The sequence below is a fragment of the Pelodiscus sinensis genome, chromosome 3 (genome assembly GCF_052426305.1).
Source record: "Pelodiscus sinensis isolate ZL-2025 chromosome 3, ASM5242630v1, whole genome shotgun sequence".
NCBI lineage: Eukaryota > Metazoa > Chordata > Testudines > Trionychidae > Pelodiscus > Pelodiscus sinensis.
In genome coordinates, this window is record NC_143054.1 from 108725622 (window position 1) to 108742815 (window position 17194).

General features: G+C 38.4%; 1 protein-coding gene across 5 annotated transcripts in view; it reads right to left on the reverse strand.

The window, feature by feature from the left end:
- LATS1 (large tumor suppressor kinase 1) overlaps nt 1–17194 on the reverse strand; it is a 45312-nt gene that overhangs the window by 22436 nt on the left and 5682 nt on the right. The window contains exons 2-5 of one of the 5 annotated variants that reach the window (XM_075924416.2): nt 12841–12941; nt 11686–12198; nt 7418–7568; nt 3651–5179 (exon numbers count right to left, since the gene is read on the reverse strand). In XM_075924416.2, coding sequence (XP_075780531.1) covers nt 3651–5179; nt 7418–7568; nt 11686–12036 — 2031 coding nt within the window. In that variant the 5' untranslated portion in view covers nt 12037–12198; nt 12841–12941. The remainder of the gene's footprint in view (nt 1–3650; nt 5180–7417; nt 7569–11685; nt 12199–12840; nt 12942–17194) is intronic. The other 4 variants (XM_075924419.2, XM_075924418.2, XM_075924417.2 and 1 more) reach the window with 4 other exon arrangements.

Here is a 17194-nt window from a genome sequence, read left to right on the forward strand (position 1 = left end):
CATGCACTAACCCTTGCTGAATAGTTATGTGAACTCACTGACACCACCTCTATTTTTCTTCCTTATGATCTTGTTACTCCCTAAATCATGACTGAAGGGTATGCATGTGTTCATTTTGAACAAAATGTGATTTGGAAAGTAGGTATGCATAAACAAGCATGCTGTGGCTCACCACCCTAGCAACAGCCTAGAAAAGGCCAAGGGGAGGGGGGTGAACTCAACATGTGGAGTGGAGAAGTACAAGCATGTGACAAACGAAGCCATATATAGAAAGGTTGAATCGGATTGGTTTAGAAGTTTGTGTTATGTTACCTGTAACTGCCATGTGCTATAAAACAGCAAGGGGAGGGGTTCCTTGCTCGAGGGGCTCTGGCTGATTTTAGTACCAGGAGCTCGCCCTTTGTGCACATTGAATAAAGTCTCGTTGAATTGAATTGAAGACCCTTGATTCTGCTCAGCACCTGACTCTGTCCCAACAATGACTAATTTTGTTTTCACACTCTTCAGGGCAGGAATTGTATGAGTCTTTTGGGTTCACTGTACCATTTCTAGTACCATTAGATATAATAAAGATAAAAGCAAGTGCATACCTCCAAAATGTATTACTTAGTCCACCTGCGAGACAGCTACTCCATGCCCAGTAAGCACCTTCCTTTAGACTAGGTATATGGAATCTTTTTTTGGTTAGGGGCCACTGATGCAAAGAAAAATAATTCAGGAGCCACACACCAGTGAGAAGCCAAACCCACCCCCCCGACTAGCATGGCCCCGAAAAACAAACAAAAGACACAGACACACTTGGGGCATCAGGGCTCCCTTGTGTTCCAACCCCATGGTGCCAGGATCTGGCCTCTTTCTTCCCTTGATCTGGCCTATGGCAAGGCTCTGGGCCTTCCCTTCCTTCTCACAGTGGGCCAAGCCAGTACTAGTGCTCCAGTCTCATGGGGGGTGCAGAGGCAAAGAGTGTCAGTGGGGCTGGAGCACTAGTTTGCCTCACTGCAGGGGAGGGGAGAGTCCTGAGCCTCATTAGACCAGATCCAGGGAAGCCAGGGGAGGGCCAGATCCAGCCTGCAGGCCATAGATTCCCCATCCTTGCTTTAGACAGTTATCTTCCCACCAGGAAATATGCACCTGCTGAAACATGCTAGTGACCCTTTCCTCTCAATTTTCTGTAGAAGGAGAGAAAGGAGGAAATCCACTCCTGGTTTAGTCTTCTTAACTCTTCTGCAAATAAAGATGAAAAAGTACTAGGGGAGATAAATGGCCATCAAGTTCACTTCTTCTCTTCCCATTCAAAATGAAAGGTGAGTTGACCTACTCCTGTCAGATTTATCTCCCATTGTGTACTAAAGGGAGCAGCTTCTCTCTCCATGACACCCCATTTTTCATCATCCAACCCCAAATAAAGACCCCCCCAAGTTCTGAATTAAACACATTTTATGTGAATTGAGCACAGTTACAATAAAATATATTTAGCGTAAATAACAAAATATTTTTTTATTTTAAATTGATTATATTAAGCATGCAGGGGAAAAAAAGTTGCCACCAAGAGGATTCAAGTGTTAACATAAGTAACTGTGCTTACACCATGGCAACGCACACACAATCAAATGCTTCAAATAAGAAATGAAAGTGAGGTTTCCAAATCAAAGTTAGTTATGACCTTGCACTTAAGTACCCAAATGTACTTTAAAAAAATACATCAACTTCATGCTTTAGTTTTGATGCAGGTACACATGCAGAGTCCTTTGGAAAAGGATCATGCTAGTCTTAATAATACTGTTGCTCCAAACTCTTACTTGCCCACACAGTAATGGAGGCTATAGAAGTCAGCAAAGCTTCCAACACCTTAAGAGTTTAAACCAGCTGTTATTGAAAGTGAAAAGGAAAAAAAAAAAAAAAAAGACTAAGAATAAACATCTAGACACTTCCAGGAATAAATCTTATTTGCTAACATGCAACTATGTTGTGATTAAGTAGACACTTACATAACACAGTACAGTATAAAGCAAGATTTTTATAAGAGCAGGAGAATGTGGAATTAGAAATGACAGTTCAGTCAAGCAAAAAAAAAAAATCAGTTAAAAGGTATCAAAAAGGTATCAACTTAAAAAAATGACTTGTCTAAAATTGTTACCTACTATTATTCCCAGAAAAACTAAGATTACAATAAAACCTAAAATTATTATAAAAATCATAGCTAAATTATCTATATTTTCTTGTCTTAATTTCAGTATTTTTCAGTGTGTTCTATAAAATCAATTTCACCTTTTCCCTGTTTTAGCATAAAACATGACTGAAAACAAGTTGGCAAGGGTCATCAGGTGTAACCTCTAAAGCCAGTTTTTACACTAAAAGGGCTTTTTTTTAAACCCTCAAATGATAGAATATGTACTCTTGGGCCAGTGCTTGATGAAGGAGTGAAAGTTAAACATCTGTAGTACAGCACCCTCAGGACCTGACCAGTACCAAACCAGAGAATTTGCCAAACCGCAAGAGGTTAGTATTGTCTAGCAGCATTACCAACACTTCCATTGTTTACTGGGCTCTTAGAAGACATTTGGGGTAAATTAGAGCTAAACAAAAGCACAGAGCACTGAAAGCCAGGTCTGGTGGTTGTAAACAAACTTTACAGGGCCATAGGAAACTTGGCAACACCCATGATAAGTGGACAACCAGCTAACTAAAATCATGCCGGACCATGGATGTTGCCAGATCACAATGACAGACTATAGAGGTTCAACCTGTTTATGCTTTACAAAACTGTGTCATTTTTGTTGCTTGCTGCAGTGTTTTAAAGCAAAGATTAAACTGAGTTTTAAATGACCTAGTCAAGATTCAGTTAATATAATATGGTGGCCCAACCTGCATTCCCTTGTATATCTAGAACTCGCATTGATACGAATGGGAATTTTGCAGAATATGGAAGGACCATGGAATAGAGAATCAAATCCTGAGTATATTTAGCAAAAGCAGAGTAGAATATTTAGAAGTATAATTCATTCTCTACTTTCAAATTCCTTACTTGGGAAGAAATAACAGCTCAGCGATCAGATGCATATTGCAGAAGAAGAGGTCTTTTAAACATTTTTTAATGTTGAATAATACAAAGTATATTTTAGAATGAAATATCTTTTAGAAAGTAACTTCACATAATGGAGTCAAACTCATGAAAATAAAGGGTGTAATCATTCTTTGGGACTTTAGCCAGCCCTATCACCATTTCCTCGTAAAAAATCTTTAATATTAACTGTGACAGTTTAACAACTAGTTTTCCCCAAATCAGCATTAAGACAATGATCAAAACCAAGAAGCCATGCAGCAAGCCCAATGCAAGCTTCAATAAATTGACTTCTGTGTTTTTATAAATTACCCAGAACATTAGCACTTAGAATACAAGAATAATATTTTTGTTTAGATTAATTTAAAAATGTACTTTCTAAAGAGAGAATGGGATTACCTAAACAAATACAGAAAGGCTGGCTGCTTCTTTTGGGCAAACTAAAAATGAATTTCAATACCAAAAAATATTACAACTGCACAAAAAACTGAAGAATAATTAAAAACACTGTCTTTATATACAGTTTTTAAAAATGTATATAAAAATTAAAGTAGTTTCACTGAAACATTAAAGAAAATAAAGCTTTTACCCGCATCATTTCATTCTCTAGTTGTTTCTTACGATGCAACCGTTGCTGATGAGATTTGAGTATGTTTTCCACATGTTGCTCCATGAAGAATTTAAAGGCCTGAGGAGAATAGCTTTGAATGCGAGACTCCCTTCGCTCTTCATCTCTCTTATTTTTCCTGACAGGAACAGGAGAGGTTGTTATTTGTTTTTTTTCTTTATCTGTCCCATCACCACATTCATTATTCTTTTCAATCTCTTCTTCTTTAGTTAAACTAGGCTGATCTTCTTTGCTAGGTTTGGTTCCTGTCTCATATGGACTGATGGATGGATTCTGATGTAGCAAGTGTTTTGGGTAAGGAGGTGGAGGACCCTGGTAATTTGGAGCTTCTGCAACAGGCATAATTGCCACATTGTTAGATGGATTCTCAGAAAAGGAGACTGGTTGGACAGCTTGCATTGGCTGTGGCATCCAAGAAGGGTGAGTTGGTGCTAAGGCAGTCTGCACCTCTGGCTTTAATACTCGCATACTTTTTACTGGTTGCTGAATGGGAGCTGGAGTTATAGCTGTCACTGTGGTGGCTGAAGGCTGAGAACTGCTAGAGTGACTCTGTCTATTCCCATGAGCGTTATTGAAAGAATTTGATCTTACTGGAATATTGGGTTGCCATGTAGTAATTTCATGTCCACTGCCAGGTGGTGATTGGGGTGGAGCAGCTGAAGACTGTGACCAGGACATTGGCATGCCAGGTAGATTTATGTTATAAAGTTCCATGTTGTGGCTGTTTCTATTTGGCACCATCATGGACTGAGGAATGTTTCCATTAGTGTATCCTGAAGGGGGAATAGCTCCTCCTGCTTGCATCTGCAAAGCTGTAGGACTTTGCCTGTTAGTTGGGGATATAGGGTATGGAGGGGGTGGCTGACGATTGACCGAGTTCCCAGATACAACATTTTGATGAACCATGAAATCAGCCTGACAGTTGCCATTTTGTATTCCAGCTCTTCCTGATGGAAAACTAAACTTGCTATTGGTAGAACTCTGCATGATTATTGGTTGCCTGCCAAGTGGAACAGAATTAATGCTTCTTTGTCCCTGTGTAGAAGAACTTATGGGTGATGGATTCATTGGTGGGGGAGGATAGCCATCCTGCCATGCTCCTGGTGGTACTGGAGAAATGCGAGAGATCATATATTCCATGCTTCCAGAATAACGTTTTGTTTGAGCATTTGGTTCCCAAGAAGGAGGTGGAGGCGTTGTTCCTCTTGGCGGAGGAGTCTGCCCTCTTGGAGGTGGAGGAGGGGGAGTAACACTTCTTACTTGTGGTGGAGGTGGTGGATTCACTCTTTGTCCATTGCCAGGATGAGCCTGAGAAAACGCTGCTAATCCAGAGCCAGATAAAGGCCTTCCTACATCTGACTGAGAACTAGGACTTTCTGAACGATAAACTACACTATCTCCCAATGGAGGGCCATGTCTCTGAGGTACCAAGGACTCTTTAGAACCTTTCCAGCTCTGTTTGCGGTTAATTGATTGCTGCACACCACCTGCTTTTATAAAAGGGAAAAAAAAACACAGCATTTTATATATGTGAAATACTATTTGCAGTTTGTAATATTTTACTACTACTCAAACTCAGTTCTTTTCATTTTTGGCAGTTACCTTACTGCTATGAAGTAGATAATACATTTTAATTTAAGCCATAGTAAGTCACATAATGGTTTATTTTGACTAATCAGAAAGGAAGCCACAGTACTATTTCTAGCATGGAAAAGTTGAACCGATGAAAAAATGTGTAGACCTACATTTCGCATAACATAGATATCTTAAACATTACATCAAATCAATCTTATGTCTGATGTACAGTACTTGAGAAGTTCATATTCTTTGAGTGAATTAGTCAGCTGAAAGACTGCCAGTACAGGTTGAACCTCTCCAGTCTGGCATGCTTGAGACCTGGACTGGTGCTGAACCAGAAAATTTGCAGAACCACAGGAGGTTAATATTATTTATCAGCATTACCAACTCTTCCACTGCTTAATGGGTTCTTAAAAGACATTTAGGGGTAAATGAGAGCTGAACAACAGCACAGAACACTGAAAGCTAGAACAGGTGGCAGTAAGCAAACTTCACTGGACCACAGGACAGTTGGGCTACACCCATGATACTGGACATTTGGCCAACTAAAGTTATGCCAGACCATGGATGTTGCCAGACTAGAGTGCACTGGACTAGAGAGATTCAACCTGTACTTGTACACCTCTGAACAGGGACACTAAATTAAGAGATCATGCATTTAACACAGTTTAATCTAAGTGTATTATATTCCTTGTATGAAAAGTTCTGTTCATCGAAAGGTTCTATTTTAAATCCATTTCAAACATAGGGCTGTCAACCTTTCCACCTAGACAGACCAGACACATTCATGGCAATAGCATCCAGTCAGGAAAATAGGCAACCCTGAGATATTTATATGTTTGTAAGTGGAAGATAAGACTGCATAGATGCAAAACCTACAATTCTCTCTCCACTGAATTCTTAAAATTTAACTCCACTAAGAATTAAACAGTAATCTTTTATTGGAAGTACCAGAAAGTAATGAAAAGACAGAGGTCATAATTTATCATATTAACAGGGCATCTTTGTCTTTATTTTTGAAAATTGTTATGATTTTCCACTGCTGAAAAAAATCAACATTTTTTCAACACGCAAAAACATGAGTAAATTGTGCTAAATTATGCAAGTAAGAATGAAATTCATGGCTAAATTCCAGCATTCCACTGAAAGTTTTGTACAAATTCTAGTTAATTCAATTTAACAGTCTGAAAGATAGTGGACTAAAAATGTAAAACCTGTTGTCATACTTTGCTGGTGTTTAAAACAAGCAGTCTGGTGGTACCTTAGAGACTAACAAATATATTAGATTGTGAGCTTCTGTGGTAAAACCCATTTCATCAGATGAGCGGGGAGTAGAAATTACAGAATTCAGAGTATAATACAGCAAAAGATGTAACTATCAATCGCAGGACCAGTGTTAATGAAGCTAATTAAGTCAGGCTGGATACGTCCCATTCACAGAATATGTTAGCATTGTTTACTATGTTATTTAGTTGTTTATTATGTTACATAGTTAACTGCAATTCCACAGAAATTAAGTGATATTACCCCCAAATTTAAGAAATGAATGAAAATATTCAACACAGGAAATGAACACCAAAATTAGACATCTGAATACAATTACTTACGTATGACATTGAAATTAGGGATGTGAATGGATAACCAGTTAACATCACCCTTATCAGGTGATTTTTACCAGGTAATGGTTAATTGGCACCTGAGAGCAGCTTGCCATGAGGCAGAGGGCTGCTGCAGATCTGCCAGTCCCACACCCTGTGAGGAACCAGCACCTCGCTGTGGCCTAGGTGCTGCTCCAGCCAGATTGGAGTGATCCCCAGCCCACGATCTCACTTAATCAATTAACTGGTTAAACCTCACGTTTAACCATTTAACTGATGAAATGGGATTTTAAAACATCCCTCGTTGAAAACATAACCTAAAAACTTGTTAGAAACTGATGTCAGGTACTGATATTTTAAAGTGGATTACTTTACAAATTATACTAACACATTTCACCATTTTTCTTGAAAATGGTGAAAATTCAATCACCTATATTGTTAAAGTTCATTTGCTGCTTCCTCACCATCTTCCAGTTGTGAGTGCATTAACTGAAAAGTTTAGCTAATTTATTATTTCTTTCTACAAGAAAAATACATATTGGACACACATACCTGGTGGTTTCATACCTGAATTAATAGGTCTGGCTGCTGCTGCAGCCATCTGCTCCCGACGAGCATCTTGGTAGCTCATTTTACTAATGAATTCAATTGCTGCTTCTATACTACGGCTGTTAGTTTGCCTAAGAGCTCGTACAACCATATCCTAAAAGGAAAATTAAATGTAAAAGATTTTTTTTTCAAAATTAACAGAAGAAATGTTGTCAAAAGTACCAAGTGTTAGCTAAATCTCACTACAGCACTTGGAAAATGTTATCTACCTTTCATTAATTTTTTTTTATAGAAAATGCATGGCTAAATTTCACTGACAGATTTGTAAAATCTCAGAGCATCTCCCTCTGTCAGAAAAACTGCAATTACATCTCTCACTACTAAAAAGCCCAGAAAAGCTTAATGTATTAAAGAGTCATTTTAGTGCATTTACTGCACTGTTTGAACCTCAGAAGTACTGTTACAATTTTTTCCATGAAGGTTGCAACCAGTTTCCAATAAAAGGCTCTGTTTTTTGCTCCTATTGAAAGTTTTACAATTGCTAAAAACTGTACGGCTCAGAATCAACTGATTTATTGTGAAGGCAAAGGGGATAATGAATTACAAATCACAAAACAGTACTCTGATTTGCAATTCTGAATTTTGGGTTTTTAATATTACTTCAGTATGAAAGATAAATCTCCTTGTAAATTAAATCGATTTTATTGGAACAAAATAGGCGGACATCAAACAACATTAAGATCCTTTGGCAAGGTCTCTCACCAAAGGCTCTTAAGTAAATGGTCATGGGATAAAAGAGAAGGTTCTCTCACAGCTTGTAACTTGTTAAAAGACAGAAAACAAAGTTTCAGAGGGGTAGCTGAGTTAGTCTGTAACAGGAAAAACTTAAAAAACCAACAAATAGTCTAGCAGCACCTTAAAGACTAACAAAACATAAAGATGGTATCATGAACTTTCATGGGCACAACCCATTTCTTCTTCAGATGAACGTGCAACTAGACTATTTGTTGCCGTTTAAGTTTTTCCAGAAAACCAAGTGTAGAGTAGTGGTTCTCAACCTGTGGTCTGTGGACCCTTGGTGGTCCACAACAGAAATGCCAGGGGTCCATGGAAAGTTTAAAAATAAGTATTGGACCCACCATGGTGGTCCCAATCCTTACTTTTCTTTTTCTCTCCCTGGGAGAGGGGTCTGTGAAATTTTAATAGAATGAAAAGGGGTCTGAGTCCGTATACTTGAAAAGATAGGGAACCACTGGTGTAGAGGACTGATGGTCAGTTTTCAGAGTGGAAGGAGTTAAATACTGATGGCTTCCAGGGACCTGTACTAAGTCCTGTGCTGTTTAACATTCATATATCATCTGGAAACGGGTAAACAGTGAGGTGGCAAAGTTTCCAGATGATAGAAAATTACTCAGGATAGTTAAGTCCAAAGCAGACTGCAAAGAGTTACAAAGGAATCTCACAAAACTAGGTGACTAGGCAACAAAATAGCAGATAATATTCAGAATTGATAAATGCAAAATAATACACATTGGAAAACAGAATCCCAATTAAATATATACATAAAATAATGGAATTGAAATTTGCTGTTACCACTCAAGAAAGATCTTGGAGTCATTGAGTATAGTTTTCTGAAAGCATCTGCTCTAGATTCAGTAGCAGTCAAATAAAAAACATTAGGAACCATTAAAAAAGAGATAGACATCAAGACAAAAAAAATGCACTCATGGTATGCCAGAACTTGGAATGCTTGCATGCAATTCTGGTCGCCTCATCTGCATTAGTTGGAAAAGATACACTGAAGGGCAACAAACATTAATAAGGGTACATAAACTTCCATTTGAGGGAGAGATTAATAAGACTGGGACATTTCAGCTTGGAAAAGAGATGACTAAGGGGGGATATGATAGAGGTCTATAAAATCATGAATGGTATGGAGAAACTGGGAGTAATCTAGTGAAATTAACAGGCAGCAGTTTTAAAACCAAACAAGAAGGGAGTACTTCTATATACACAGCACAGTCTTATGAAACTCGTTGCCAGATGTTGCGTATGCCAAAACTAACAGGGTTCAAAAAAAAGCAAGTAAGCTAGCTCATGGAGGATAGGTCTATATGGCAAATTGGCTATTGGCCAAGATGGTCAGGGATACGGCCCCATGATCTGGATGTCTCTAGATTCTGACTGCCAAAGGCTAGGAGTGGACCACAAGGAACGGATCACTGGATAATTTCTATTCTGCTTATTCCCTCTGAAACACCTGGCATTGACCACAGTCAGAGGACAGGTAATTGGCCTCAATCAGCAGTTCTCAAACTTAACTGTTCCAACATTCCCTTCTGAGAATGAAAATTACTACTCAACCCTTGGGAGGAAATCAAAGACTGAGCCTGTCTGAGCCACAATCCCAGCCAATGTATGTAGGCCAAAGATTAAGCCCAAGAGCTTCTTCCCTGGATGGGTGGAATGTAACATCAGCACTGGTTGTTGGGGCTTGAGCTTCAGCCCTAGAAGTGGGGATTGGGATTCAGGTTAGCTGGGGTCCAGGGCCAACACCAACCTTGGTGAGCCCATTATAATGGGAATGCAACCCACTTTGGGGTCCAGACCCATAGTTTAAGGACCCCTGAGCTAGATTGACAATTGGTCTGATCAAATATGGCCATTAGGTTCTTAATTACTTTTGCTGTGAACAGATTTGAGCCCTGTTCTCTTAGGGTGTGTCTATACTGCACCCTTATCTCAAAATAAGTTACGCAATTTGAGCTAGGCAAATTGTGTTACTTATTTTGAGTTACTTTCGAAATAGAGTGCTATTCCAAAACATTCCTTAATCCTTGTGGAACAAGGTTTACACAGATGTTGGAAGAGTGAGCCCATTATATTTTGAAATAACAGGTTTGCTCAAAAGATGCAGAAAAGCGATTTCAGGATACTTTCAGTATCCCAAAATAGCTCCGCTGCGTAGATGTAGCTTTACTGATACAAAGGGGATATATTTTGCCACTGACCACAGTGACAGTAGTATCAGGCACTAGAGTGGGATTTTTAAAGATAAAGTGTTAAACACTTAAGTCCCCACTGAATTTCAGTGGGATTTGGGTGCCTAAGTTTCCAACACACTTTCCCATACTAAATTGAAAACATGTTCAGCTGGTAGTGAAAGAGATGACAGGATCTCAGACTGATACCTACCATAACCTCATTCATGTATTTATCCTAAATAACTCTACTATGTTGTAGTAGTATTGTTCAAAACATCATTTTAGGACTCTGGTAACATAACGTCTCCATGTTTTCCTAGGAGACATTACACTGTTGAAGGTATTCTTCATTTTTGCAGTGTACTCTATTGTACTATCATGGTATATTCTATTTTATCTGATTTAGGATAATGCACATCATCTGAATATATCTAAGATTCAAGTGTTCAGTTATTAGGGATGTAATAGCATAACAATTTAAACGGTTAACAGATAAGCCTTGTCTCATCGGGTATCATTAACGGTTACATACAGCCTCCCAGTGAGCTGGCTGCCACCCTGTGCTTCTGGCTCTGTATCAGAGCCTCTAACGCAGGGTGGCAACTGGCTCCCTAAGAACAAGGCTGCAGGCAGGAGCCAGCTATTGACCCACGCTGCAGGGTCTGCAGTATGAAGCTTATACTGCAGAGCCTGTAGTACAGCCAGCTCTCCTACTGGGGATCCGGCTGTGCTGCAGGCTCTGCAGTATAAGCTTCATATTGCAGAGCCCGCAGCATGTAACTGCTGAGATTTTCATTGGTTAACTAACTGCTTTCAAGCATCCCTATCAGTTATATATTAATATTCAGCTCAGATAATGAGCCATTTCTCTGAATAAATTTAAGTTACTATCAAGGGTTTTGAAAAAAAAAATAAGTATTTCAATTTTTCCAAACTCAGGAATGTAAATGACTAATCAAACTGTGACCGGCCAAAAGGAAGAATGGTAATGCTAAAATAACCCATGTTTCCCCCCCCACTATATCTCTTATAACGTATTCTTATAATAACCCATGTTTCTTTCTTATAATAACCCATTCTTATAGAAAGAATACGTTATAAGAGATATAGGGGGGAAAACATGGGTTTATTTTAGCATTACCATTCTTCCTTTTGGCCAGGTCACAGTTAAAAATTAATTTATATTTCAACATTGTGACACTCATGCTACTTATACTCTTTAATTACAAAAAGGTAACATACAACAAAAATATGTATGGTTAGTTAATATTCAACGAAAATATTTACCTCATCAAATCCAGCAGCTTGTAAGTCTTGCAGCATTTGTCGATTGATTTCTGACGTTCCCCTTGCTGAGGAGCTGGTTTCATTTGCAAAAGGCTGCAGAGAGTTTCGAATTTCTTGCAAAGCTTTATGGTATGTTACAAATTTGGGGGGATTACGGCCTTGTCTGGGATCTTCAGCTGACATTTTACCCATATTGTGCTCAGCCTTAGCAGCATCGGAGGGCTTAGGCAAATTCCTAAGGCTCTCCCGTATTTCTTGTAACATTTGCCGGCTGCTGCCAGTGTAGTTACTAGCAGGAAAAGTCTTAGGCCTCATTTGTCTATATCCTTCTGGCTTCTCACTTCTCTTCATGAAAACATGTATCTATGTAACCTCCACCAAGGATTCGGCCACAAAAATTTCAAGAAAGGCTGGTTGGTAGTTTTAGTATTCACTCTAAAGCAAGAGTGAAAACATTCACTGCTGTTGGTTCTCAAGAATTTCAGCACTGTTGGAACCACAAAGTCAGCCACTCTGTAACAAAAGAACATTCCAGTTACACATATTGTTAAGAGTAAAAAGTTTGCAATGCTCAGGGAATAAATATATAATTTCCTCCATATTTACTAAATTCATCATATGTAACATTTATGCTGTCTTTAAACAACCATTCTAAATTAAAAACTATTCTGGCCTGACAACATTTAATTAGTAAACAATGATTTAGTTGCCTCTCAAATGGAATTTCAATCCAATTTTGGGATCTTTAGACTTATCAAATGTAGAGAGTAAACTTGTCTTACAATTATTGATTGCAATAAACACTTCTGATTTTTTTTCAAGCAGGGAGAGTACAGCCATCAGTAAACTGAAAACAGAGTTATAGTATTCGAAAGACGCCTGAGTACCTGCTACAAAAATTAACTGCACGCTTGAGTTAGTTTAAACTATGGCTTAAATGTTTAAGTCCTGAAACTTGCTTGAATTTATTATTTTTCTCTTGACAGTAGCAGTCTTAACAGGTTGCTTTTCTATGCTACTCTTTGAAGCACATCATATTAGCACAACTGAAAGATAATCAAAGATCTACATATCAAAAAGAATGCAATCTCAAGGACAAAGAATGGAGAGTAAGAATCTGGACTCCTTGATCCTGTTTCCTTCTCACTGTGATACCTTGGGTCAAGTCATGTAGCTTGCCATCACATCAACACACTGGAGTTTGTTCCCCACCGTTCTTCCACCTTTCACTGCATTTTTAATGAAAATGAAGAACACTACAAAAAAAAGCCTTTTTATTATTACACACTGTAAATATCTGTTTCAAATGTACAAGCTAAACATTATGACTGATATTAACTTTGCATGAAGTGGGTCTCAGATTAAAACAGAAAAACGCGTATTTAAAAACAAACATACAAACAAAAAAAACCACTTGTTCCTCTCTACTAAAATCATTGAATTTGGCTAAAACTGCAGTAAGTAACTTTTTGTTTTAATAGCGGGCTGCACCCAGTGCTCACTACACTCACCAACCACTCTTTCTCTAGTGGCTTTCACAGCCAGAGAGCACAAGAGTATGATGACATCATTCTGTTGCCCGTCAGGAAAAACTTTTCTATATATTTAGAGAGACAGAGAAAATATATCTGAAATGACCAACTTTTTATTGGACCAGCTTCTATTGGTGAGTGAAACAAGCTTTCAAACATACACAGATCTCTTCTTCAGGTTTGGGACACACAGAGCTCTGTGTAAGATCGAGAGCTTGTCTCCCTCATCAACAGAATTTGGTCCAATAAAAAGGTATTACCTCGCCCACTTTGTTAGTATAATATCCTAGGACCCAACACAGCAACAATTCTGCAAACAATTTCAAATTGTCTGGCAAGAGGATGATACTGTAAAAACTTACTGTAAAATCACACAGTCTTTTGCATCTATCAGAAAAACTGAAAAGCATTTAAATTAGCAAAAGTGACCTTACTAAGGTAAAATGTTACAAAAGAAACATTTTCCTCAGTGTTTTGTTCAAAACGATAAAGCCACTACTTCTCATTAAATATTTTTCCAATACTAATTTTAACAATTGTTTGTATGTTGGTTTGAGTTAACGTGAAGAATTGTACTTCCTGCCAAAGCTCACCACTCAAGTTGTTTCTGATACCACCTTTCTTATACTCTTTATATTACACAAAATATGCCTGCGTATAAGAGAAAAATGTAAATAAGTCATTTTTAAAATACTAATTAATGTCTTACAAAACCAAGTAAAAATAGTCTGCTGTGTACAAGTCCAACATGATAAAAATAGGTATCTATCAAACTAATAAGTTGGGGGAAGAAAGGATGGTGGCATTAATAAGGTTTTGAATTAAAAACAACTTATATACACAAACTTTAATGCTTATTTATTTATGCATATTTTATTATGTTAGTTGTAAATTTTAAGGTCAGCAGGACCATTAGGATCACTTTGTTATACAGGATGACAAACTGAGGCCAAAATCTCAACCAATAAATTCAATATCCAGTCTGTGATAGGGATATAAAAGGTTAAACAGTTACCCAGTAAGCATTAAACTTACCAGCATGCTTACCAGATAACTGGTGAGCTGGATCAGCCCCACTGCCTGTGACTGGCTGGCCATAAGACCCCAGCCACTGGAGCCCACCATCCCTCCACAGTTAAATTATATAATTTAACCAGTTAACTTTCTTACTGGGCATCCTTGCTCCATAACTTCTGTTAGAGCTACAGGATCTCCTTTTAGAAAGACAGAGTACTGATTTAACATTGCATGCAATGGAGAATCTACTACGTCCCTAAATTGTTCTGAGTATTATAATCTTCCTTTTGCTTCCTTTTCCTTTCGCTTCTTTAAAAACAAGTAGTCCTGTGACACCTTAGAGATTAATCAAAATATATAGAATCGTGAGCTTTTGTGGGTAAAACTGACATCAGGTAAGCTGGAGTGGAAACAACAGAAATCAAGACATATATGTAACAACAGAAGTCTGTCAACTGTAAGGACCTGTGTAAATGAGGCTATTTAAGTGGGCTGGATGTGGCCCATACAGATTTTTTAATGTGGAAATGTAGGAGAAATTAGCTTTGTAATGCACCACCCTGTTAATGTTTTTGTTCAAGACCAGCACAATGGTGTGAAATATACAGATGAACTCCAGTTCTGCTGACTCTCTCTGTAATTGGTTAGTGCAACTCCATTATAGAAGAATGGCTACTTTTAAATCCATGGCTCAATGACTAGGCAGGTTAAAATGTTATTCTACAGTTTTATGTGTGTTACCATTCCTGATATCTGATTTGTGTCTATTTATCCTTTGTTCTAGAGACTCTATAGTTTTTACAATATATATGGCAGAGGGATATTGCTGGCATATATCACAAAAGGATATGCAACTGTATGAGCCCCCGATAAGGGGGCTTATTTGGTTAGGTCCTGTATACTGTAGCTTAAAATAAATATGTGGAAAGAGTTGGCAACAGGGTTTGTTGTAGGGATAAGCTCCTGTGTAAGCCTGTCTGTGGTGTGACATGTGGTTGGTGGAAAGGATTTAATAACATAAGAATGGCCATGCTGGGTCAGACCAAAGGTCCATTTAGTTCAGTATCCTATCTTCTGACAGAGGCCAGTACTAGATGCCCCAGAGGGAGTGAACAGAACTGGTAATTATCAAGTGATCCCTCTCCTGTCAGCTGTTTCCAGTCTCTGACAGAGCACCATTCCTACCTCTCCTGGCTAATAAGCATGTGTACAGCGCCGGTGAATGGAGCAACCAGCTGAAATCTACTCACCCCAGGCGAGTAGAAACAGCGGTTTGTCGAGCCCTGCTAATAAGTATTGATGGATCTAACCTCTATGAATTTATCTAGTTCTTTTTTGAACCCTGTTAAAGTCCTGGTCTTCACAGCATCTTCTGGCAAGGATTTCCACAGGTTGACTGTATGCTGCATGAAGAATGATTTGGGGGCTGAAGTGCATGAATTATGAGGAGAGGCTGAGTGAACTGAGTTTATTTAGTCTACACAAGAGAAGACTGAGGGTGTCTCTAGACTACATCCCTCTTTTGACAGAGGGATGTAAATTAGACACTTCGAAATAGCAAATGAAGCTGGGATTTGAATTTCCTGCACATCATTTGCATAATCACATCGTGGCGCTCTTTTGACAAAGCGCTATTTTGAAAGTGAAACCACAGTCTAGTCCTCAGGTTTATAGGATCTTTCGAAAAAAGCATCTATTTTCTAAAAAAAAGGCATCTGGACTGCGGTTTCACTTTCAAAATAGCACTTTTTCAAAAGAGCGCCATAACACGATTATGCAAATAAAGTATGGGAAATTCAAATCCCAGTTTAATTTGCAATTTACGTGTCTAATTTATATCCCTCTGTCGAAAGAGGAATGTAGTCTAGACACACCCTGAGGAGGGATTTGATAGATTCCTTTAACTACCTGAAGGGAGGGTTCCAAAGCGAATGGAGAGAGACTACTGTCAGTAGTGACAGATGACAAAACAAGGAACAATGGTCTCAAGTTGCAGTGGGGGAGGTCTAGGTTGGATATTAGGAAAAACTATTTTACTAGGAGGATGGTGACGCACTGGAATAGGTTACCTAGAGAGGTGGTAGAATCACCACCTAGAGGTTTTTAAGTCCAGGGTTGACAAAGTCCTGGCTGGGATGATTTAGTTGGGGTTGCTCCTGCTTTGGGCAGGCAGCTGGACTCGAGAACCTCCTGAGGTCTCTTCTAACTCTGTGATTCTAAGAAACACTCCCTTTTGTTTTAAACCTGCTATCTCTTAATTTCATTTGTTGACCCCTGGTTCTTATGTTATGGGAACAAATAAAATAAAATTAATGGAGATTGCATATCTCCTAGAACGGAGCCAGGTCCAATCCCCTGCCTTCACAGCAGAACCAAGTACTATCCCTGACAGATTTTTTGCCCCAAATCCTTAAATGGCCTCCTCAAGGATTGAACTCACAATCCTAGGTTTAGCAGGCCAACACTCAAACCACTGAGCTATCCCTCCTACTCTCCTTATTCACTACCTATCTGAAATGATTTTATAGACCTCTATCATATCCCCCTTAGTCTCCTCTTTTCTAAGATGAAAAATCCCCTTTTTTAAATCTCTCTTCACATAGCACCTGTTCCAAATCACTAATTATTTTCATTGCCCTTTTCTGAACCTTTCCAAATCCAAGATATCTTTCTTGAGATGAGGCAACCACATCTGTACACAGAGTTCAAGATGTGGGCATACCATGGATTTATAAAGAGGCAGTAAAATATTCTCTACCCTATTCTCTATCCCTTTTTTAATGATTCCTAACATTTTGTTTGTTTGTTTTCCACTGTTACTGCTGAATACTGAGTGGATGTTTTCAGAGAACTATCCATAGTGACTCCAAGATCTCTCTCAAGTGATGATAGCTAAATTAGTTTCCATCATTTTTTATGTATAGTTTGGATTATTTTTTCAAAAGTGCATTACTTGCATT